At 51.6% G+C, this 22,776-nt stretch overlaps 1 protein-coding gene across 1 annotated transcript; it reads left to right on the forward strand.

The window, feature by feature from the left end:
* Positions 1-13,365: 13,365 nt before the first annotated feature.
* On the forward strand, positions 13,366-21,869 carry VSIG10L2 (V-set and immunoglobulin domain containing 10 like 2). Its single transcript, XM_067751705.1, is given in 13 exon segments — positions 13,366-13,476; positions 15,031-15,391; positions 15,651-15,776; positions 15,779-15,924; positions 16,985-17,110; positions 17,799-18,051; positions 19,420-19,463; positions 19,465-19,706; positions 20,142-20,233; positions 20,236-20,405; positions 21,084-21,150; positions 21,153-21,203; positions 21,772-21,869. Coding segments are annotated over 13 exon segments (1,887 nt in total).
* Positions 21,870-22,776: the final 907 nt, after the last annotated feature.

Genomic DNA, 22,776 nt, shown 5'->3' on the forward strand with positions numbered 1-22,776 from the left:
TTAAAACAGGGGAGGGCAGGGAGCAGAAAGACCCGTGGAGTTGGTGGTAGGATGGAAACACCACTTGGAGTCTGGAGGCCTCAGCCGAAAGCATGAACCCAGGGGGTTCGTTTAAATGTCTGCCTCTCACCATCTGGTTTGGCCTGAGTTCCCTGAAGGGCGTCCCCCCAGAGAGGTTTCTTCGTGCCGATGGTCAGAAGAATATTGGTTTTCCTGTCTCATTAAGTCATATTTTTTTCTTTCCTGCGGCCCTACTACCACTAAGACCAGGGCCTTGTTACTCTAGAAGATCCAGGATTTTCTGGGCCAGGCCCAGGTCCTTCCCTCTCACGTGGGTTGGGGCTCAGGATTCGCCAAGCAGCTGTGTTATTAACCTGAGGCAACGTGATCAGAAACATAACAGCTTCCGCAAAGGGAAGGACTGTGGAGCAGAGGGAAGCTGCGTCTGCCCATCCAGGAGAGGATGCCTGACCCTCCAGTATCCCCTAGGCTAGGGCTTATTCCTCCTTCCAGAGTCCTGGGCTGCAGCTGAAGGGAGGGGTGGCTTCTGTCTTAGGGTGGGGACCAGGACCATAATAACCCCTACAATTTCTCAGCTTTTGAAGATGACAGCACGTCTCCTAGACTGTAAGCAACCTAAGGGTGGGAATTGTGCCTGCCTCCTTAGGAAGAAGGGAGGGAGGGAGGGAGGGAGGGAGTAAATCGATCCTCACTAGTCCTGGGAAACTCCCAAGGAAACATGCCATTTGATGAATGCAGAAGGTGAGAGGTCATGGTTTCCATCCTGCAGCAGAGCTGGGATTGGACTTCAGGCCTGTCTGAATCCTTGTCCTTTGCCCTTCCCCTTCATCAGTATTGCCCAAACTTCAATCACTCTTTGCCTTCACCTTCTTTGCCAATCTTCACACTACATAGATGTGTAAATATCTCCTTAAATCAATTTATTTTTACTTAAAAATATAACTACTTTGACATGCTTGTTATATTTTCTAACATGCATTAAAGCACGATGAGATAGCAATTGTCATCCACGTATCACCTTGCAAGCCACCCAGAGCCGCTCCCCTGACATCAGAGCCGTGGTTCTCAGTGTGGTCCCCAGACTGGCAGCATCAGCACCTCCTGAGAACTTCTTAGAAATCCGAATTCTCAGGCCCTACCACAGACCTCCTGCATCAGAAACTCGGGGGTTGGGGCTCAGCGAGCTCTATTTTTCAAACCCTCCAGGGGATTCTGATGTCTGCTAAAGTTCGGGGACCATTGCACTGGAGTGTTGGACCACTCAGGAGTGTCCTGGTTGAGTCACCTTTGCCCCCCCCATCCTGGATCCTCGCGGTGTCCCCATGACCACAGAGCATATGAAAACAGTGAGTGAAGCGCCACGTACATGTTAAATCATTCGTTAGGAAAGACAGGAAGTGTGATGTGAAGGAACATCTGCATCAAGGAAAACACCTTGAAACGTATACGTAAGGATACAAAGAGCCAATGCTGGCTCACTTCTCGGTGACTCCTTGGGTCAGAATTCAGACGTGATGGGGAGGACCTAGCAAAGCAGCTAGCTCCTCGTTGCTCAGAGCAGCTCTGTCAACAGACCTTTCTGCAACAATGGAAGTGTTCAATATCTGCCTTACGCTGGGAGACGGTTCTCCACGGGTCTTGCATATCTGCGCGTTTGGCAAGCAGAGGCACTGAGTGCCCTTTTTCCTGGACACTTTTCAAGAACCTTTGTAGAGCCAACAGCCTTGGAAGGTAGAGGTAGTGTCTTCCTCCAGAGCAAAGGACAGCATGGTTCCTGCCTGTTATCAAAGATTCAGGTTTTCTAAACTCAGGGTTCTTGTCTAGTTATCGTGACCCACTTCATGCACATACAAGCAGGTATCTCTGACCCTCTTCCTGTTGCCCTGTAGGAATTGGAGCTCAGAAAACTAGAGCAAGAAAATGTTGATACTCTGACTACTGATACTGCTATAAATAATAAAGCCCCTTGTCTCAGACCCTGGAGTCATGTCTTCTGCAGCGTTCACGAAACTGGCAGATTAACTTGTTACCTTGCAACGAGGGCAACATGTGAGATCCCTTGAATTTCTTGACACGTTGTCCAACACGTGGCTATTGAGCCCTGGAAAGGTGGCTAGTGTGACTAAGAAACCGAATTTTTAGTTTTAAATTTTTCCCAGTTTCATTAGGTATAATTGACAAGTACAATTGTATATATTTAAAGTGTTGAACATGATGATTTGATCCATGTATACATTGTGAAATGATTGCCACAATCAAGTTAATTAACACATATTTAATTAACTCACAGTTACCTTTTTTCTTTCTTTCTTTTTTGTGATAATTCTCAGGAATGACTCTAGGCAAATGTCAAGTATACAATACAGTATTATTAACTCTAGTCACCATGCTGTACATTAGATCCTCAGAACTTGTTCATCTTATAACTAAAAGTTTGTACACTTTGACCAATGTCTCCTCATTTCTCTCACCCCCGCCCCCTGGCAACCACCATTCTACTCTCTGTTTCTATGAGTTTGACTTTTCTTTTTCTTGTTTAAAAATCCCACATATGCCATACAGAATTTATCTTTCTCTTTCTGTCTTATTTCACTTAGCATAATGCCCTTCAGTTTCATCCATGTGATCACAAATGGTGGGATTTGTGATCCTTTTTATGGCTGAATAATATTCCATTGTATATTTATACCACATCTTCTTTATCTTTTTTTTGATCCATTGGTGGACACATAGGTTGCTTCCATATCTTGGCTATTGTGAGTGATACTGCAATGAAGATGGGAGTGCAGATACATCTTTGAGATACTGATGTCATTTCCTTTGGAGATATACCCAGATGTGGGATTTTTTTTAATACATTTATTTATTTATTTTTGGCTGCATTGGGTCTTCGTTGCTGTGCGCAGGCTTTCTCTAGCTGCAGCAAGCGGGGCTGCTCTTTGTTGCGGTGTGCGGGCTCAGTAGTTGTGGCTCACAGGCTCAGTAGTTGTGGCGCACGGGCTTTGTTGCTCCGCAGCACGTGGGATCTTCCTGGACCAGGGATCGAACCTGTGTTCCCTTCATTGGCAGGTGGATTCTGAACCACTGTGCTACCAGGGAAGTCTGGGATTTATTTTTAAATAGCCGCATGGGGCTAGGGACTACCATATTGGACCACATAGCTTAGAATGTTCAAGCGTCAACTGTCATGACCAGTGGTCAAGGATGCTGTTGAGGGAGTTTCTATGTTGAGAGTGAGTTGGGACTTAGGTGATCTCTAAGTTATTTTCAGTATTTGAGTTTTGATGATTCTGCAGCTCTAGGAAGAGTGGAATTGTGAAGGGATACCTTTTCTTTTTTATTACATCCAGAGGGGTTTTGTGGTACAGGTGAGAGATGAGAGGAAAGGGAAACTGGGCTGAGTTTGGAGCTTGGGGATGGGGAGATGCTCCTGCTGTAGGATATGTCTTTTGGAAGAGACTTGGAGGCTAGAGAGAGAAGATATGGCCAGAGAAGATGAGCAGACCAGGGGCCCTTAAAGAATTTATCCAGCCCTGCATCCCTTGCTCCCCTCAGCTTGAGAATACCCGCATCTGCCCCAGGCTGGCTGAAGACTCCCTTGGGCCCTTCTCAGCTCCCCAGGCTCCTGCCCCTCTCACCTCCCGGCTCAGAACAATCTCCCCTTTGATTGCTGGCTCAGGCCTTGCTGACAGGTCAGGTCATATGTACCTAATCAGGAGGAGCTGGGGCCTGATGGATGAGAAATGGGGCTTCCCATTTCAATAAAGTTTGTGCAGAATATTGGAAACAGCTGTGGGCCTTGGCGGGCAGTACCAGAGCCTGTGGGGACCTGGTGTTTGGAGGAGGAGGGCTGAGATGGGGGAGCACCAGGGCAAAAGTCTAAAGGGTGCTTTGCCACCCAAAGGCTGACAGAGCTAGTGAGCTTAGTTCAACGCCAGCCTGGAATCCTGGACTTTGAGGAGGGTGAGAGCGCTCTGGAACCAGAGGACACAGATCACGGCCAAGCAGATCTGGACTACCCAACAGATATTTATGTACATCCATTGCCATTTATTTCACAAATACCACACTGATTTCTCTGAAAGTTGCTTTTCTCACATAACCTCATGAAAATCCTTCTAATTTATTTGTTCTTAAATTGTGGTAAAATACACATAACATAAAATTTACCATCTTAACCATTTCTAAGTGTACCTTTCAATAGTGTGAAGTATTCACATTGCTGTGCATCCGACCTCCAGAACATTTTCATCTTGCAAAACTGAAACTCTGTACCCCTTAAACAATTGCCCATCCCCGCTTCTACCCCAGCCATGGACAGCCACCATCCTTTCTGTTTCTATGAGTGTGACTACTTTGGAGGTATCTAAAGTGGAATCATACAGCATTTGTCTTTGTGTAAATTATTCTTTTGTATAGCTGCATAACATTACAGTATATGGATGTATGTGTATCACTCAACAATTACTATTATGGTGGGAAAACCCGCCACAAAAAATGCTATAAGGAATTTTTTGTATGCATAACCTTGCATACTGGAGTTTGCCGGGGTTTTTTTTTCCCCATAGGATAAATTGCCAGACATGACATGACTGGGTCAAAGAGATGCATATTTTTAGTTTTTATATATGTGACCAGATCCCTTTCTCAAAAATCCGTGGTAATTCACATACCTGCCAGCTGTGATTAAGAGTGTTTTCTCTCCCACATCTTCCCCAGCCCTTCCCCTTCCCCTTCCTCATTCTTTTTGTTATTCCAATAAATGAGAAGTGATGTCACACTTTAAAATTTTGCATCTTTTTGACTATTAATGACGTTGAGCATCTTTCCATAAATGTACTGACATTTGTTCATTTTCGACTAGGTCATTTCTCTTTCTTATTGTGTGTAGGAACTCTTTGTATATTATAGATGTTAACTCTTTATTGGTGGTAATTGAAATATTTTCTCCAGTCTATAATTTGTCTTTTGACTTTGTATATGTTATCTTTTATCCTTCTAAAATTTAAACATTTAAAATTTTCCTCTATAGCTTCTGGACTTTCTGCTTTGTTTAGAAAAATCTCCTCAAACCCTAGATTGTATAAATATTCTCCTAATTTTTTCCTCATTAAATTGTTTTAAATATTTAAATTGTTTTAAATATGTTTAAGATTGTTTTAAATATTTCCTCATGAAATTGTTTAAATATAAAACCAATATTTAAATTGTTTTAAATGTTTAAATTGAAATACATTTAAATCTTTCATCTATTTGAAACTTGGTTTTCATAACTCATGAGGTAGAGAGCTTAACCTTGTTTTGTTTTTTCAGACAGACAGCCAGTTGTGTCTATACAATTTATTAAATAAACTATCCTTTTCCCCTCTGGTTTGAAATACCACCTTTATCATATACTCTAATCCATATGTACTGGGATATATTTCTTGACTGGTTTCTATTTCTGTCCCCTGGATCTATTTATCTTGTCCTTTACCTTTAATGCATTATTTGATCACAGAGATTTATAGTTAGTTTTGTTAAGGCCACTTTTACCTAAATATTTCTTCACTGATGTTGTTTTCATCTTTAACATTATACAAATTCCTTCCAGCTGTCAGAGCCTGTGAATGTCAGTAACTCTTCCAGACAAGCCAGAGTAAGTCCAGGGAAGCCCACGTGCCTTTTCAGGAACCAAACAAGGCAGAGGCCAGATAGTGATATTAGATGAGCACCTACTATGTGCTCAGCACCACTCTCTCCGCTAAAGCTGGGGCTGGAAGACCAGAACTTCCTGCCCCCCAGTGGCTAATACTTTAATAAGAGTCTTGCTTCTCAGCTCCACACCCATCCTCTGTCCATTGCTTTGCGACGCTGACCTTGGGCCCTGTGAGCCCCATTTCTGCTTTGCCAACTGTTTCCTCGCAGATTCCCCAGTAGGAGTTGCTAAAGGGAGGTTGCAGGATGGAGGAAGAAGGGTGGGCATCTCCTTGTGTCTGTGTGTTCTCCGTTAAGCATCATCTCAACGGCACTTCTTCACCCCAGGCCCACCCTGAAGCTGCAGCTGAATCCAGTTTGCAGTTTTTCCAACACTCGCAGCTTCATCATCCACCACCCATCCCCTCGTCCCTGCCCCAGAGACCCCACCCCCAGCTGGCAGGAGCCCCTTCCTCAGAGGTCTGGGCACAAGCCCAGGGGTCCTTGCTTCCTACTCGGAGCCTCCTCCTCAGAGGTCAGGGTCCCAGGCTCTGGGTCCCCCTTCCTCGAAATGTCTAAGGTTCAGTGATTCTAGCCTCTTCCTTTGTTTTCCCAGCCCCAGCAGTTGTCACCTCCATGACACCTAAGCATTCTCTTGTGATTTTTTTTTTTTTTTTTTTTTTTTTTTTAGGTGCGCGGGCCTCTCACTGCTGTGGGCTCTCCCGTTGCGGAGCACAGGCTCCGTACGCGCAGGCTCAGTGGCCATGGCTCACGGGCCCAGCCGCTCCGCGGCATGTGGGATCTTCCCGGACCGGGGCAAGAACCCGTGTCCCCTGCATCGGCAGGCAGACTCTCAACCACTGCACCACCAGGGAAGCCCTCTTGTGCTACTTAATTAGCAACTTTATATCCAGTTACCAATTCTTTATAGTAAGTTCTCTTCTCAACTGACTGATGGGCCTCTGTCTCCTGTCTGGACCCTGACTGACACAGGTCAGAAAGAATTGAAGTTTTCTGGGGGCCGAGGGCCTGCTTCTCTTGGCCAGCCTGCGGAGAGCTCCCCTGCCTCCTCCATTCCCAGAATTATTTGGCTGCCGGTTGCCAAGGAGATGGCTGACAATTTCCAGTCGCCTCCCCCTGGAGCTCTACGGAGACATGCTGGAAACTCCCTCCTCCTTCCAGCTCCCCAGCCAGGGAACTTGGAGAATCAAGCCAGGCTGGGGAGCGGGGGACTGGGAAGGGGGGAGGAGGGAGCAGACCAGGCCTGAAGATGGAGTTAGAGGCAAGAGTTTTCCTTGAGCCCTGGCTTCCTCCACAGACCTCAGTGCCTGGCCTGGCTCCCCATCAGCCCTGTTCAGACAGACACCCACTGGGTCCAGCCAAGGCTGAATTCTCCAACCAGGCCCTCAATCAGAGAAAGCTGTCCTAACACTGTCACTCCAGACATGATAGAAGCCCCATCGCCAGCTGGAGCAGGGAAGGGCCTGGAACATCTACAGGGGAGGAACCTCAGCCTTGCCCAAGCTTTCTTCTAGTGGAACAGCATTCAACACGCACTCCAACCTGGTGTCACGGCGCAGGCTCCAGGCTATTTCATAATAGACATAACAGCAACGCTAATGATAATAATAGCAGGGAGGTGGGTGTGAGTCTCACTCCACAAACATGTGTGTGCAAGAGTATCTGTTCCTTTATTTCATTAAAATCAAATAAAGTGGATCCCATACTGGAGCCCTGCCCCTCCCAGGGTCCCACCAGAATCTTGGAGGTTTATGAGTTAAAACGGAGAAGCTTCGAACCTCGGGTCCCTTATGGTTGCTGCCGACCTTGTTGCCCGAGCCTCCAGGGGGCTCTACACTTCTCTGCCGCCCTGGGTCACGGGCCTGGACTTCAGATTCATCCTGTCCCAGGGACCCAGGAACCTCTGACCTGTCCCCAGGTCAGGGAAATCTCCTCCTCTCCACTTTAAGTGCCTCCAAATGCTCTTTCCTTTCTCCTGCCCACCACTTCCACTGAGAACACCTGACACCACTTTTCAACGAGTTTAGGCTTTTACAAAAATAGGGAAATGCTAACTTTGGTGTCAAGCAGGTTTTGCATCTGCCCCGTAAAAATCCCTGAACCAATATGGAACTAAAGACCTGGCTACAGCTGCTTCATTGATTTTATTTTCACGGAGGTGTTTTAAAGTAAAGATACCATGACATCTCATCCTTGAATATCTTAGTATTCATTAAAAAAACAAATAGAAACATTGTCTTACATAAACACAAAACTATCATCACACATAACAAAATTAACAACAATTTTCTAATAGCAGCCTCCTTTTATAGGGGAAAAACTGAGACTGGGAGTAAGTCACTTGTTTGCTGTCACCCAGCTAGTGGATGATGGAGCCAGGATCCGAACGCTGATCTGATTCCAAGATCTGCTCTCGTTTCACCCCCTACTTCTGTACAGTGGTTTCTATGCTTTTTGCAGACCTCTCCTGCTTCACCACGCAGCCAGCTCTTACGGCAACTCAGAGAAGCGGCTGGTGGGCATTACGACCACATTGTTCATCCATCAGGAAACGGAGGCCCAGAGAAACGGGGTGTCCTGCCCACAGCGGCCCAGGAAGGGCTGTTTGTGGAAGGGCACCGAGAGTGGTCGAGCAGATGGAAGGAGGGCTCGTTACCAGGCAGAGCTGGCACAGACACCAGGCCCCAAGGGGGCTCTACCTCTCCCGCCTCCCCTTCCTTCTTCCCCTGCTCTGTTGTTCTCCCTCTCTTCACCCCTCCATCTAGGGCCCCATTCATTTCCTTTCCGGTCTCCAAGGAGCAGTGTACAAAGTGACTAAGCCGTGACCCCTGCCGGACCCTCTGTCCCTCCTGCCCCCATCCCCCTCCTCTCAGCCGTGAACGCAGCGGGAGCCATGTGGACTGTGGAGCCTCTGGCCCATTTCCTCTCCAGCCCTCAGCTCGTCTCCCACTGGGGTCCCCAGGGGGAGCCTATGGTTGGCCTCCAACAAGGCCCACGTGGACACACATGGAAAAGCCATTTATTTCCAGGATCATCTTCTTCCTCTGCTCCAGCCCAGCTGTCCCCATCCTTCCACATTCTGCTCTTCCCAAGGCCTGGGGGTTCAGAATCAGGCCTGCAGGTTGGCTCAGAGAAGCAGAGATGTGAGTGCAAGACAGGAAGAGGCCAGGAGTGAGAATCCCCTGGCCCCGCGTTTAACAAGGGTCACAGTCTGGCGCGATGCTGCCCATAGCGCTGCGGAGTTTCCTGGAAAGTGAGGCAGTGGCCGGAAACCTGGACAGTTGCTGCACCGCAGCTCTCCCTCGTCCAAGGATCGGGGAGCCCCACGGAGAGGCTGCGTCCTCTCAGAGTGCTGAGTTCTGTCCAGCGTTGCTCATGGGCCTGGGTGAAGGCCCAGCAAAGCAGTGGAGTCAACATGCCCTGGTACATGGTGGCCAGGAAACAAATGTTTACTGGACTGATAAATAAAACCCTAACAGTACGTAACTGAGAAAGATTTTGAGTCTTCTTGTCAGAGAGAAGGAACTTAGCGGTTCCACGGACCCCTGGTCAGCTCAGAGGTGACATAGCTTCAGGTGGGTGGGGACAGAATGGAAGAGGCCCAAAGGTGGGGAGCCAAGTGGGGCGTGGGGAATGAAGCCGTCAGGGGAAAGAGAGGAGAGAATTTGAGTGCATTCGCGAAATGTGGACAGCAGTGCTGTCTCCTGGAGGGTGGAAAACACATGGCACACCCATCACACGCCTGGCGATGGTTGGGAGCTCAGATTACCATCCAGGTGGAGGAGAGGAGGGCTGGACATGCTGTTTCAAATATTTGATGACTTTCATTTGGAAGAGGGATTTGAATCGTTTTGCAAAGTTTCATGGGAGGAACTCAACCCCTAGGATAGATGTGTCAGAAAAGCAGATTCCAGTTCAACCTAAACACAAAGAGGGCGAGAACGAGCATTGACTGAACGTGCACTGTGGACCGTGGGCTTACGAGGTGCCGGATGTGTGTGGCTGCATCCTCTCTCTCCAATACCCTGAAGAGGTCGTTATTATTATGCTCGTTTTAAAGATGAGGACGATGAGGCTCAGAGCAGGCGCGTTGCTTGCCCAAGGTCGTGCTGTAGTACACTGCCCACTTAACGTTGGTCAAGGGCAGAGGCTGAAGGGCACGTGTCCCGAAGGCTGCAGTGGGGACTCCTGTGCTGCGAGGGAGGTCCCACTGACCCACTCGGAGCCTTCCGCCTGGTTCTCTAAAACTTCAGCTCAAACTAATCAAGAGTCTGGGTCCTCAAGCACGTCCTCATGCCTCCTCTTTTCTAAGTTTAGTTGAGAGACCCCTGCAGGCTGACCCCTCATTGCTCCTGACTCACACTATCTCCTCTCCCTCCCTCCGGAATCTCCGAAGGCAATGAATGTGGGTGCTGATGGGAGCCCTTGGAACCAGGTGGGCTGTGGATGGAGGTCCCACCGTGAGGGTGGAGCTCATAGGGTCTGAGCAGGAGTGGCAGATGAGAAGCTGGGACCAAAACCTGAGAGCCTGCAGCTCTATCTGCTCCAGGGACTCGGCACGGAGCACGCCCAGGGCAAAGAATGGTAGCAGGTTATGCTGGCTTAGCTAACGCTCCTTGGAAAAGAAAGGAGGGGAGAAAGGGAGGCACCAACCGTATACAGCACAGTGCCTTGCTCTTCACTGATGCAAGATCACACGGTGATGAAGAGGCAACGCTGTGTTCTGATCACTGTACTCTTTTGTCTCTCAACAGTGAAGGACCGGGACATCCCTGGTGGCACAGTGGTTAATAATCCTCCTGCCAATACAGGGGGCACAGGTTCGATCCCTGGTCCGGGAGGATTCCACATACCGCGGAGCAACTAAGCCCGTGCACCACAACTACTGAGCCTGCGCTCTAGAGCCTGCGAGCCACAACTACTGAGCCCGTGTGCCCAGAGCCCGTGCTCCACAACAGGAGAAGCCACCGCAATGAGAAGCCCGCGCACCAGAACGAAGAGTAGCCTCCGCTCGCTGCAACTAGAGAAAGCCCGCGTGCAGCAATGAAGACCCAACACAGCCAAAAATAAATAAATATTTAATAAATAAATTAATTAATTTTTTTAAAAAAATGAAGGACCCCCTCAGCTTGTCTCTCCGGGGCCCTGAGCTCTGCCATTCCAGTCATGCCTCCTCTTCCCTTCCAGACAGGCTGCAGCTCTGCCCGGGATCCTGGCCTGGCAGAGCCAGGTGAACTGTAGGTGCCAACTTCTCTGGGCCATGGTGGGTTGGGGGGTGGGCTGGGGGCTCAGATATTCGGTCAAACGTTATTCTGGATGTGTCTGGGAGGGTGTCTCTTGATGAGATGAACATTTGCATCAGTAAAATGTTCCCCCTCCCACTCACGTGGGCCTCGTCCCATCAGCTGAAGGCCTGGATAGAACAAAAAGTGGACCTTCCCCCAAATAAGAGGGAACTGCTCCTGCCTGAGCACGTGGAGCTGAGGCATCCGTCTCTTCTCGCCCTTGGACTCGAACTGAAACAGCAGCAGTTCATGGGTGTCAAGCTTGCCAGGCTCTGAACCGGAACCTACACCCTCGGCTCTCTCCCCTGGGCTCCAGCTTGCCGACTGCAGACCCTGGGACTTGCCAGGCCCCATAATCACCTGAGCCAATTCCTTACAATAAGTCTCTTTCTACAGACACACATCCTATTGGTTCTCTTTCTCTGGAGAATCTGGACAAGTAAACTCCTTCCCCGACTCTGCCTTCCAGGGTCCCCCATGAGACACAGTGGGTTCAACAGCAGCTCCCAAGTCTTCTGTGATCCTGGGAGAAACAGAAGAGAAAGGGTAGAGAGGCTGGGGGAGAAAAGGTAGAGAGGCTGGGGGAGAAAAGGTAGAGAGGCTAGGGGAGAAAAGGTAGAGAGGCTGGGGGAGAAAAGGTAGAGAGGCTGGGGGAGAAAAGGTAGAGAGGCTGGAGGAGAAAAGGTAGAGAGGCTGGGGGAGAAAAGGTAGAGAGGCTGATTCCACAAGCAGAATAGGTTAACTGCAGGGCCAGCACAAACCCTCGTTACAAGCCAGAGTCTCCTTTAAAGTTTTCCTGATTTACCCTGCCTGAATTCTCACGTTTTCTCTGGACACAGGGGCTGCTGCCCACCCTGAGGTGGACGACAGTGCTAGATAACCATTCTTTGCTCCCCAAAGAACGTCTAACAGGGTTCTGATGCTTTCCCAGTTAGGGTGGGGGGATCAGAATGAGGGGGGATATAGTCAATAGGGTAGGGCAAATAGGGTAGTGCCACCCCCACTAGGTAGGACCCTGACCCCCAGGGACATCTGCCATTCTGCTCAAAGCTGAGTTAGGACGGCATGGGGGCTGAAGACCCTGTGGAGAGCATGGAGGAAACTTGGCCGTGGGCTAAGTGAGAGTGGGACACCTGGCTGTCCATTGTCCTAGGACAAGTGAGAGGCCGAGAGCACATGGCGAGCATCTCTGGGCCCAGGAGGAGCCTGCCTGGCATCAGCTCTGACAGCTCCTGTCCCAGCTGAGCCCTGAGGAACCTGACACCAGACATCAGAGCTCATCTCACTGGGGTCCAGGAATCTCACCCTCCCCCCAACCCCTCCATCAGATAATGGAAAACTCTGATCTCATCTCAGGCTGTCACTCAAAGACAGCTATGGCAGCAGGACATGCTGAGAGCAAGAGGGAGAGAGAGAGAGTGCTGGGATTCAGAGAGCCCTGGACAGCAGGAAAGCTGGTCTCCATTCCAGCTCCAGGGCCCTGACTTTGCAGGCCACATCTAGCTAGGAGCTTGAAAGCTGGTGCACCGACTCTGTGCTGGGCATTATTCGTGTGTGTGTGTGTGTGTGTGTGTGTGTGTGTGTGTGTGTGTGAATTTTATCAAGCATATGTAATAGTATATTTATAAAAAGAATGTACAGCTTGTAAACTGTAACCCCTACCCAAGACAAGAAATAGAACATTATGAGAGCCCAAGAAGCCCCACAATGCTAGTGTGAGTTTTTTGTTTAATATTCACAATAATCTTTACAAGAAAGGAGGTACTATTATCCCCATTAATCTGTGAAGAAACTAGAGCTCAGAGAGGCTCAGAAATGTTCAAGTTTCAGGGGTCGTCAGCCAAATCCAAACTCTGGAGATGTTTGAGTCCAGAGCTCCTGGCAACACTCCACCAGCTTCTCCCCACGAAACCTGAGGAAAACATGAGAGGGGTCAAAGGGCATTTAAAGGCGTGTCTGCACCTCCTGATCTCCATGGTCTGGAGGGCTGCACACGGGGGTCCTGCACTGGGCAGGTGGTTGGACTTGATGAGGTTGGGGCCTTTTTCACCTCCATGCTCGGCATTTTAATTTCATAATTTCATTAAAATCAAAGTTCAGAGAGCACAGGGTCCTCCCCCAGGTCTGCCCCAGCCCGGTCCTGCCCTGCACTACTCTGCATTATGGATGGAGTGAATCATCTGGTAAGCAATTCACCCGTAATTGGGACAGTGAGGGTAACAGGAGATCAGGGGTGGAGGTGTAGGGAGGGCCAAGGTTGGCAACCTGAGCCAGACCCCCCATTCTTCCGGGGCTGGGCTTCCAGGGAGCCCAAGAGCCAGGCAGGAACCTCGAAGGGGCAGCCACCCAGGGAGACGGGGCCATGGTGGGTCAGAGGGCCCTGAGCTGACCACTTAGCCTCCTGCAGCGGGTACCCCTCTGCCTGCTGCATCCAGGGGCCTCAGGCGAGTCATGCTCAGGCCACGCTGTGCCGGTGGGTAGGCAGGGCCAGGGCACAGAGAGCACTCTGCTTTACCTTAAGAAGCCATTAGAGCTTATGCTGAGGGCCGCTGTCAGGGAGTAAGCATGGAGTGACATGGGCAGATCTGGGTTTCAGAAAGTTCCCTCCAAAGCTGACAGTTTTCAGGGAGCTGGGAACAGTGGGGAGACCTTTGCAATAGTCTAGGTGGGAGATGCTGGTAGCGTGGGCCAAAGCAGGGTCCATGAGGTTGGAAAGAACCAGTTTCTGGGTTAAATGTCTTTCTTTTTTCTTTCTTTTTTTTTTTTTTAGCTGTGCCCTGGGGCATGTGGGATCTTAGGTCCCCGACCAGGGATCGAACCCGCGTTCCCTGCAGTGGTAGCTCAGAGTCTTAAGCGCTGAACCGCCAGGGAAGTCGCTACATGTCTTTTTTCTTGATCAGTTGAACATCGGAATCTTGCCTTTGATCCCTTCCCTCCAACTCCATGCTGGTCTCCTCTGCTTCTCTCTCTGCGGAAGCTGTGGGGACAGCAGCGGGGAGAATCTGAAGTTGGGAGTTAGACCAGGGCTCCAATCCCAGCTCCTCCACCTACTGTGTGGCTTTAGACGAAGTGATTTCATGTTTCAGAGTCTGGAGGGATGTCATCGTCATTACAGTTAAGATCAGTAGGTGATGCAGGGGAAGAGTCCAGTGCAGGGCACGGCACAGGGGGGCACTCAGTCCACGGAAGCTAGTGCGAATGAGCCCCGTGGCTCGGTTGTCCCCCGACGCACTTATTTTCTTAAGTTTGCTGAGGCTCTTCACAGTATGCTGACCACAAGGGACAGAAGAACAGGGTGCTCAGGCAGGTCCTGGGGTTCCACGCTGGGCCCCGAGCAGGAAAGAACGCCTGCTGGCCTGCCTTGTCCATGATGACTGTTTACTGCCTGACTCCCTGGGAGACTGGGAGCTCCATGAGGGCGGGGATGAGTGGCTCATTTGTCACTGCGCCTGTGCCTGGCCTGGAGCACGTGCTCCGTAATTAACAGTTGACGCGTGGATGCTCGATGTGCTGACGGCAGGCTGGGGTCGTCTTCCTTTTGCTGCAGTGGGTCTGGAATCCCCCTGGGATCCTTACTCAGCGATCTCTGGGGCCTGAACGGCCGGCGGCCACGTACATCTCCTGAGTCTCGGGAGTCATTTTCTGGCTGATCATCAGATCGACTCCTGGATGCTTGTTAAAATACAGATTCCTGGGCCCTGACCCCTCCCCCCCAGCCCAGGGGATTCTGACTCAGTAGTCTGGGATGAAGCCCAGGAATCTACATTTTTATCAAGCTTTCCAAAAGGTCTGATGGGAACCTCTGCTCCAGTGTCCCACCCCACCCACTTCTACAGCACAGCCTGACAGGAAGCTCCGTGGGCTCCCGCAGAAACCGTCTCTTGTCCACCAACTCCAAAAGGGCTTATGCTGCCTTGTCAAACCCTGTGCAGCCCGCCCTGCAGACCGGTAACAGAGATTCTGGGCGATGACGGGGAGCAGGGGACCCCAGAACTGCCCAGACAACCTGCATTGCCTCTGTCTCCAGGGCAGCCCCAGGCGACCCCAGGACTACCAGAGGAGGCCCCCTCCACCCGAGGAGTGCAGGGCAGCTCCGTGGAGCTGGCTGTGGCTCCCGGCCTGCCCCCCAGCGGTCTTCTGGAGCTTCGCCCCCCAAGGCCCACTGATTCCGCAGCTCGTGGCTGTCACCAGCAGAGCAGAGTCTAAGGCGGAGGCCGGGGCATTGGCTCTGGGGGCCGTGAGTGAGCCTACAGAACAGAAGCCTGGTGCTGGGGGAGCTGGGAAGGGGGCCCACGGCCACCTCCTGTGCCAGGCCCGACACGAGGCCGGAGGCCAGCTCCATACCACCCGCCCCTCCCTTGCTCTGGCCGTGCTGGCTGCGGGGCTTGGCCAGGGACCCAGGCTGGCTTGAGCTGCATCGCAGGCTGCTTTGCATCTATTTGCATGTGTTTCCCATTGTGTTCTGCTGGGCGTGGGTTCTGCTGGGCCCTCCTCCAGGCAGTGGGGAGACCTGGGATCATGAAGAAGGGATGCTCAGGGCCCGGTGGGTAGGCCAAACCCTGCCAGCAAGCTCTGGGCTGCTGGACACAGCTGGGCATGACCCGGGTCTGTGATAACAAACACAGGGCCTCTCCTTCCCTTGGCCAGTGCCCGTATCAAAGCCTCAGGTGCAGCTGAGCAACCTGTCCCCAGTGGAGGGGACCTCCATGGTGGCCACATGTGCAGTGTGGGAGGTCACAGAGCCCGTGACCTTTGCCTGGTAGCATCAGGCACCGGAGGCCCTGGAGAGGCCCTGGTAGGGGTCACGAAGCATCTGATCCAGCTGGACCCCGTCAATCGGACACACCTGGGCTGGTATATGTGCCCTGCCCACAACACCGTCAACTGGCTGAGCAGTGATGAGCCTTCCTGGATATCATCTGTGAGTCAGAATGGTCTTGGGGGAGGGGTCAGGGCTTGCAACCACCTACCCACCTGGGCTTGGCTTCTTGACACACCTCAGGGCCCCTAGGAGTACCCTAGCCCTCCAAGAGGCTCCAGTAGGCAGGAGCTCAAGGTATTGTACCCATTGGTGCCAAATACGGCTCTAGTACAAGGGGTTTTCACCTTTTCAAGGTCATGGGCCCCTCTTACCAGGAAAATGTGCATACGTTCATAGTCACAATTTGACCCATAATTTCAGGGGTGGCTCAGAAAGTCTGCCTTTGACTGGCTGAACCCTGAAGAAACAGGGAGGGGGCCACAGTGGGAAGAGAGGGTGACAATTTGGTGCTAAGTCTGAGGCTGAGAAGCTGAAGTTAGAAATCAGAAGCTTCTGTTGAAAGCAAGCACGCACAGCAAACAAAGGATTACTTTTCAGAAGACATAAAGATTTCCAAAACAACCAGTGAGGAAGAAGCAGCAATCCATACAAAAGTGGACAAAAGACTAGAATAGTTATTTCAGTGAAGAGGAGAACACATGAAGCTAATTAACTTCTAAACATTTTTTCAAAAACATTTTTTAATTTAAAAATGAAATCAGTGGTTGGTGATAGTCTAGAGCTGCACCGTCCAGTAGGGTAGCCACTTGCATGACTTTGATCATCTGGGATGTGGCTGAACCTGACTGAGATGTGCTCTGAGTATAAAATGCACACTAGATTTTGAAGACTTAATCTAATATATGGGCTCATCAATACTTTTTATTGTACCTTGAAACTATAATATTCTGCATGTGTTTGGTTAAACCAAAAATATTATTAAAATTGTTAAAAACTGTTGGTGTTTTTTTGCTTGGTTGGGTTTGGTTATTTTTCCTTTTTGAGATTTGGAAAATTTAACACATCTGTGGCACACGTCTACCTATTGAACAGTGCTGGTCTAGAGGATTTAGGGAGCTAGGGCTCTGTCTAACGATGTCCACTAAGGATGGTGGTCTGTGCAAACTGTGAACTGAGGACTGTGGAGGAGACAGGTGAGCAGTTCTTGGGAAAGAGGTAGGAGGAGAAGGAAGCAGGCAATGTCGTCTGGAGTCACACAGCCACCCAGCTCCCCAGCAGCAGGGTCCTCACCTGCACCAGCCAGCACCCAGCCCCGGCTCTGCCTGCCCTCTGCGGATCACGCCCTGTGAGTGCACGCAGGAAACAGCAGGGCTCTGCCATTCTAGGCAGAGGAGTGGGCAGGGGCCAGACCAGTGGGACCCTGGGATCCGGGGAGGGACTCCAGACCACAAGCTCCAGGACTTGCCGTGTAATGAGGAGGTGACAGCACTTGCTCAGTCCCCACCTCCCAGCTTTTCTCTCCTCTCCAGCCCCGGTCTCCACCCACACTGTGCCCTGTCCTCAGTCCGGGCTTAGAGCCCTGCAACACCCTCCTTACCATCTCCCAGCCTCCAGGGAGGTGCTCATCGACCTGACCCTCTACTTCTACCACTCTATTATTGCATGTTGGTCTTGAAATATGCCTTTGGCTTTCTCTCTGCCTTGGAAACTCCTACCCGTCTACCAAGACCAAGTTTACATGTTATCCTGTCTTCAAAGTCCTCCTCCCTGAAGCCCCAGAGAGTCTGACTTTCTACCTATACTCTAGCACTCATCAGATTGTACTGCAATTGTTTGCTTAGCATCTGTTCCCACGACTTCCCTGGCACATGGTCGGCCCTCAATAAATGGAGAATGAATAAATGATTGAGTGACTCTGTACATGGAGGAATGAGTGAGTGAAACAGTAAATGAAGGAGGGAAGGATGGGTAGGCCTGCCGGCCATTCCTCCTCCTGTAGGGCCATGCCGAGCCGTGTTCCCTACCTAGGGCAGCCCCTCTGGGGCCCCACCTGCTGGACCATGGCCACAATCAGAGACCAGTTCATCATGCTGAGCTGTGAGGGGCCTGGAGCCCCCTGCTGTGCCGAGCTGGTCTGATGGATGGCAGCCCACCTCGGCACCAGCAGCCGCTCCTCGCTGGCCGTCCACCTCCTCCAGGCCCAGGACGACCTGGCTGGCAGAGAGTTCACGTGCCTGGGCACTCACCCACTCAGGGTCCCCGACGCCCTCTGCCGGCTCCAGCTAGGTGAGTGGGGGCTGGAGACTCGGTTCTGGGGCAGGGTGGGAGCAGCAGCCCTTTGGAATCGGGATGAGGGGCTCTGGGGGACAGCTGTGCTGGAATGCAAAGTAAGTCAAGATACTGTGTCACCTCACCTCCCAGGGACTCAAAGTTTTTGATCCATACAATCAGGGGGCTTGGTCTAGGTCTGTATTGTGCAATAAAAATATAATGTGAGCCATATATATATATATATATATATATATAATTTAAAAATTTCTAGTAGCCACACTTAAAAAAGTAAAAAGAAACAGTGAAACATTTTATTTAGCTTGATATATCCAATATGTTATCATTTCAACATGTAATGATAAAATTATTAATGAGATATTTTACATTCTTTTTTTTTCGTGCTGTCTTCAAAATCTGGTGTGTGTATTTATAGTGACAGCACATCTCAACATGGACTGGCCACATTTCAAGTGCTAGATAGGCCCATGTGTGTTTGGAGGGGGGAGCCATTACTGGACAGCACCATCTAGACCATGAGGGATCCTGTCACCCTCCTTTGCATCAATTTGCATGAAATATGCCTGACTATATTCTTGACTTGCATTAACGTTTCAGGTGCCAGAGGTCTCTCTCTGCCTCTCCCACTCCCTCTATTCGTTTTTGGTCTGATTTCTTTCTCTGTCTTTGTCTGGCCCTGGCAGTCCTATTTATTGCCAACTCAAGAAAAAAAGAATTAAATATTGAAGTAAAAATTTCAGAAAAGCAAGCAGCAGAGCTGTCACATAGAACAATTCTCACAAAATGATTCATATCTTGGTTTCCAAACGTTGGGTGACTAGCATGTTTTCAGGGAGGTCCACCACTCAGAATATTTCCTTCCCTTCTTACTCAGTCTCGGGACTGGAAATTCCATCATAGGAGATTCATGGACACCTGAAACCCTGGGTCTCTAGGAGTCAGTGCATAAAAACTGAGCACCTGCTATGGGTCCGGTCCTGTGCCCTGGTGGAGGGGTTGTGGGCCTTTAGGGGGAAGGAGGCCCTTTGCCATGTGCTAGGAGGAGGTGCTTAATGCAGAGGTGAATAGGGCAGGGGCCCCACCTGTAGGAGCTGCTCTGTGGTCGGGTGGGAGAGGAGCATCGAGGAACACAGCTGCTATCAGTAAAGCCTGGAGCAGATGGTGACAGGAATTCGGCATAGAATGAGAGCCTGTAAGAGGAGGCAGACCGGGCCATGACAGGCTTCACTGTCAAACCCACAGGCCCCGTCTCCTCTGTCCCCCACCATCTCCTCCACTGCCGGCCAGCACCTCACCTCCAAGCCTCTCCACTAGCCCAGACACAGGGGGCACCTTCTAGCCTTACCCTCTCTGTCCCTGTGGAAGCCCCACAGCTGGCAGTGGCTGAGCCCTGGGTGTCAGTGCTGGAGGGGGGGAGACGCCTGGCTGGGATGTGCCCTCCTCGGGGGCACGCCACCTGCCCAGCTCCTCTGGCTGGGATCCCAGCAACGGCAGGTGGAGCCAGGCACTTCGGGGTTCATGCTGCACCCTGAGGGTGCCCAGCTGCGCCTGAGTGTCCGGGATGCGCACCCAGCACGCCACACCTGCCAGTGCAAGGCCCGAAATGCCTTGGGCAACAGCAGTCGGAGCATCCTGCTGTAGGTGCTGAGTGAGTGAGGGGTGGCGTGCGTGTGGAGAGGGGGATGGGGAACCTCCAGGCATCGCCCTTTAGGTGGAAAGGCACAGGGATTCCCTGCTGCAAAACTTGGAGGCGTTACCTTTCTCAGACACAGGGCCTCAGAAAGCACAAGCCCCACGTGAACGTGAATCGGATGCACCTGAGTTCAGGCAAAAAAGGACGCCACGCAGTCAGAGTAATCTCCTGTTCCTCCATTTGTAGAGGAGGAAATTGAGGCCAGTGTGTAAGTCTAGGGTAACACAGACTAAAACTACACGGAAGTGGTCAACGCTACAACCCCGATCTGCACGTCACCAGCTTTTCTCAACAAAACCGTAATAAGCATGCGCGCGCATGCGCGCGCGGACATGGTTGTTGTTAGGAGGGCACACGCCTGTGTGTGTACCCACCCTCGCCCCGGGATATCCAGCTACCCGCAACGTCACCTCACCGTCAGCCGCCTGACCTACGGGAGACGCCAGAGCGAGGTGCAGCTGCCATGGGCCGTCCGAGGCCCCGGGGGCACGCAGAGCATCTCTTTCCTGGGGCTTGGGAGACCGCAGCTGGTGACATAGAGCCGGAGAGCAGTGGCCGGCGGCCGGGGGGCTTGGACCCGGGGGTCCTCTATGCCTTCCACGTCCTGGCTCTGAATCACCGCACAGCTGGATACCCCTCTGAGGTGAAGACACCAGGTGCCGTAAGGCTAGCGCCGTGGAGCAACCCAGGTTTGCTCCACCGAACCGAACCCGGGGGCATCCCCGACTCTGTCCCTTCGCTTCCTTCCTCCTGAGTCCCTCCACCCCCAGCCTCTGTCCTCTTCTGCACCCTCCCCTCAGGTGACCCCCACTGCTATCTCTCCCCTCCGTCCCCTCCCGGGGAGGTTCTGGAGGCCCAGGCCTAGGGGTGGGAGCCACAGTTGGCTTGAATCAGAAGAAATAGGAAAAGGGGAGGTGCAGGTGCTGGTGATTAAATAAGGATGGAGGCCCGACTCCGCGCCTGAGTCTCACCTCCTGGGACAGAGGTGGGCTCTTGGCTTCCTGCTGCTCTTTCTCCACGCTGGGAATTCCTTGCGTTAAGGCATCCTTTCCTTCAGCCCCAGGCTGCCGAGATAACTGGCCTGCTGCCTCCCGTGCCAGATGTAGGGGACTTGGCTGGGGACTCAAAACCTCAAGAATACAGGCACGCAGAGCATCTCTTTCCTGGGGAGAGACCTGGTCTCCAGATTCTCTGTGTCAAGGCTTGCTCTTGATCACCCACCTCAGGTGGCGGGGGAACCGGATGAGCAGGGCACAGCCTGCTTGGTACCCTATAAGCCACTGTTGCCAAGTTCAGCAGCGGCTCTAAACCTATCCCGTGCAACCCCGCCTAGCAGACCACCCCCTTCAGCGCCTATCCTGCAGTGCTGGATGCGGCAGGCACAGGAATGGTAGTGGCAACGGTGACTCTCTGCTGGTGTTCCAGTATGCTGCCCGGCACCTGGACACCTTCCCCTGTGAGTGGGAAGCTCAAGGGCAGGGTTGCTTGACCCTGTAAGGTGGCCCCATAAGATATAGACTCCCCTGGGCAAGGAATCTAGGCTCTTCCTTAGCTGTGACCTCTCCCCAGTGCTAGATGTCCATCAGGGCTCCAACCCCCAACCTCGGGCATCTAGGGCCACCCCCTTCTGGGTTCCTGAGTGTCAGGGAAGGGAGGGTTATTCTCCCAACACCTGTGCTGGTTGCTCAAGAAACGCACCTCTTCCTTTTCTTCCTACCGGCCTTGGGCGGTTGCCTGTTCCCAGGTGAGTATGGAAGCCCAGTCATTCTGGAGGTCAGGAAGGCTGGGAGAGTGTAATTGCCACTAACTTTACTCTCACACTTCACCCTCAGGGAGCAAAGTCACCAATATCGGGGTTCAAGGGGTGGCCCCGAGGCAATGACAGGTAAGCTCGATTTTATCCCCAAAGCCAGGAAACAGTCCTGAGTTTCATGCGTGATGCTCAGTCTCTCTTGTCCTCTGGGAACAATCTGGGGCACCCCCAGGGCATCTCTCTCTCCTTCGCTTGTGTCTGTTCTTTGTAGGCACTGAACCACTACCCACCACCCCAGGTTCGCATCCTGCACAAGAATCCCCGGGGGCTCCAGTAAACATCACCATCACAGTGACTGCCAAACCATAAGGCCTCAAGGGGAAGGTGCCAACACGCTTAGGGGAGAAGGTGGGGACGGGAACATCCCCTCGGTCATACTGAGTGTTAAAGCCAAGGTAGCTAAGACCCCACTACCCCTTCCCGCTGAATATCCGGCTTTTACAACCAGCACGAGGCTCAACTGCAGGGCCTCTAAATGACTTGATTATGAGACAAGTCCTGGCCCAGCTTGTGGAAGACAGAGGTGGAAAGACGAGGAAGACACACGACTGGGGAGAAGACGAATCGGCTGTTCGAGGGCAAGTGAGAACCACGGTGCCGGGACCAGTGTCTGGTGCCATAGGAGCGAGCTGCCTGCTTCCACACCAAGTCCGTGAACTGAGAAATCCCTCGATAAATCACACGTGATGCTCTCACCAGTGGATTATTCCGATTGCAGCTCCCACAGGGAAAGGCTGACCTGGCTTCAGCTGGGCTCCAGGTTTCCCTACTGGGAGGAAACTAGGGGATGGGAAGCAAGATCTACAGGCATGTGTGCCCTTCATTCAACTCTTGCAATAGATGTGCTCGTCTAGTTCTTTCCACATCCCAAGTTCCTTCCCCAAGAACACGAGCTTCTACTGTAGGACCAGCTGAATCAGGGCTGGTAGCAGAGCCAGGTGCCCAGGGCCTTTGTCTCCCTTTCACCTTTCATGTAGGAATAGCACCGAGCCTGTCGTGAGCAAAGGGCCTCACAGTTGCTAGACCCCGGAGTCCGTGCCAACGAGACGGGACAGGGCTCTTGCCACCAGGCTTGGGGAGCTGGCTGAGAGGGGACCCGGCCAAGCCAAAGTCACACTTTGTCAGCCGCCAGCATGACTCACTGACTCCAAGCGTGTGTGTCTGACATCTGGGTGAAACACAAATGCATGCTTGTTCCACTGCCTGGAAGAGTCAG

The sequence above is a fragment of the Pseudorca crassidens genome, chromosome 9 (assembly GCF_039906515.1).
Source record: "Pseudorca crassidens isolate mPseCra1 chromosome 9, mPseCra1.hap1, whole genome shotgun sequence".
NCBI classification, from domain to species: Eukaryota; Metazoa; Chordata; class Mammalia; order Artiodactyla; family Delphinidae; genus Pseudorca; species Pseudorca crassidens.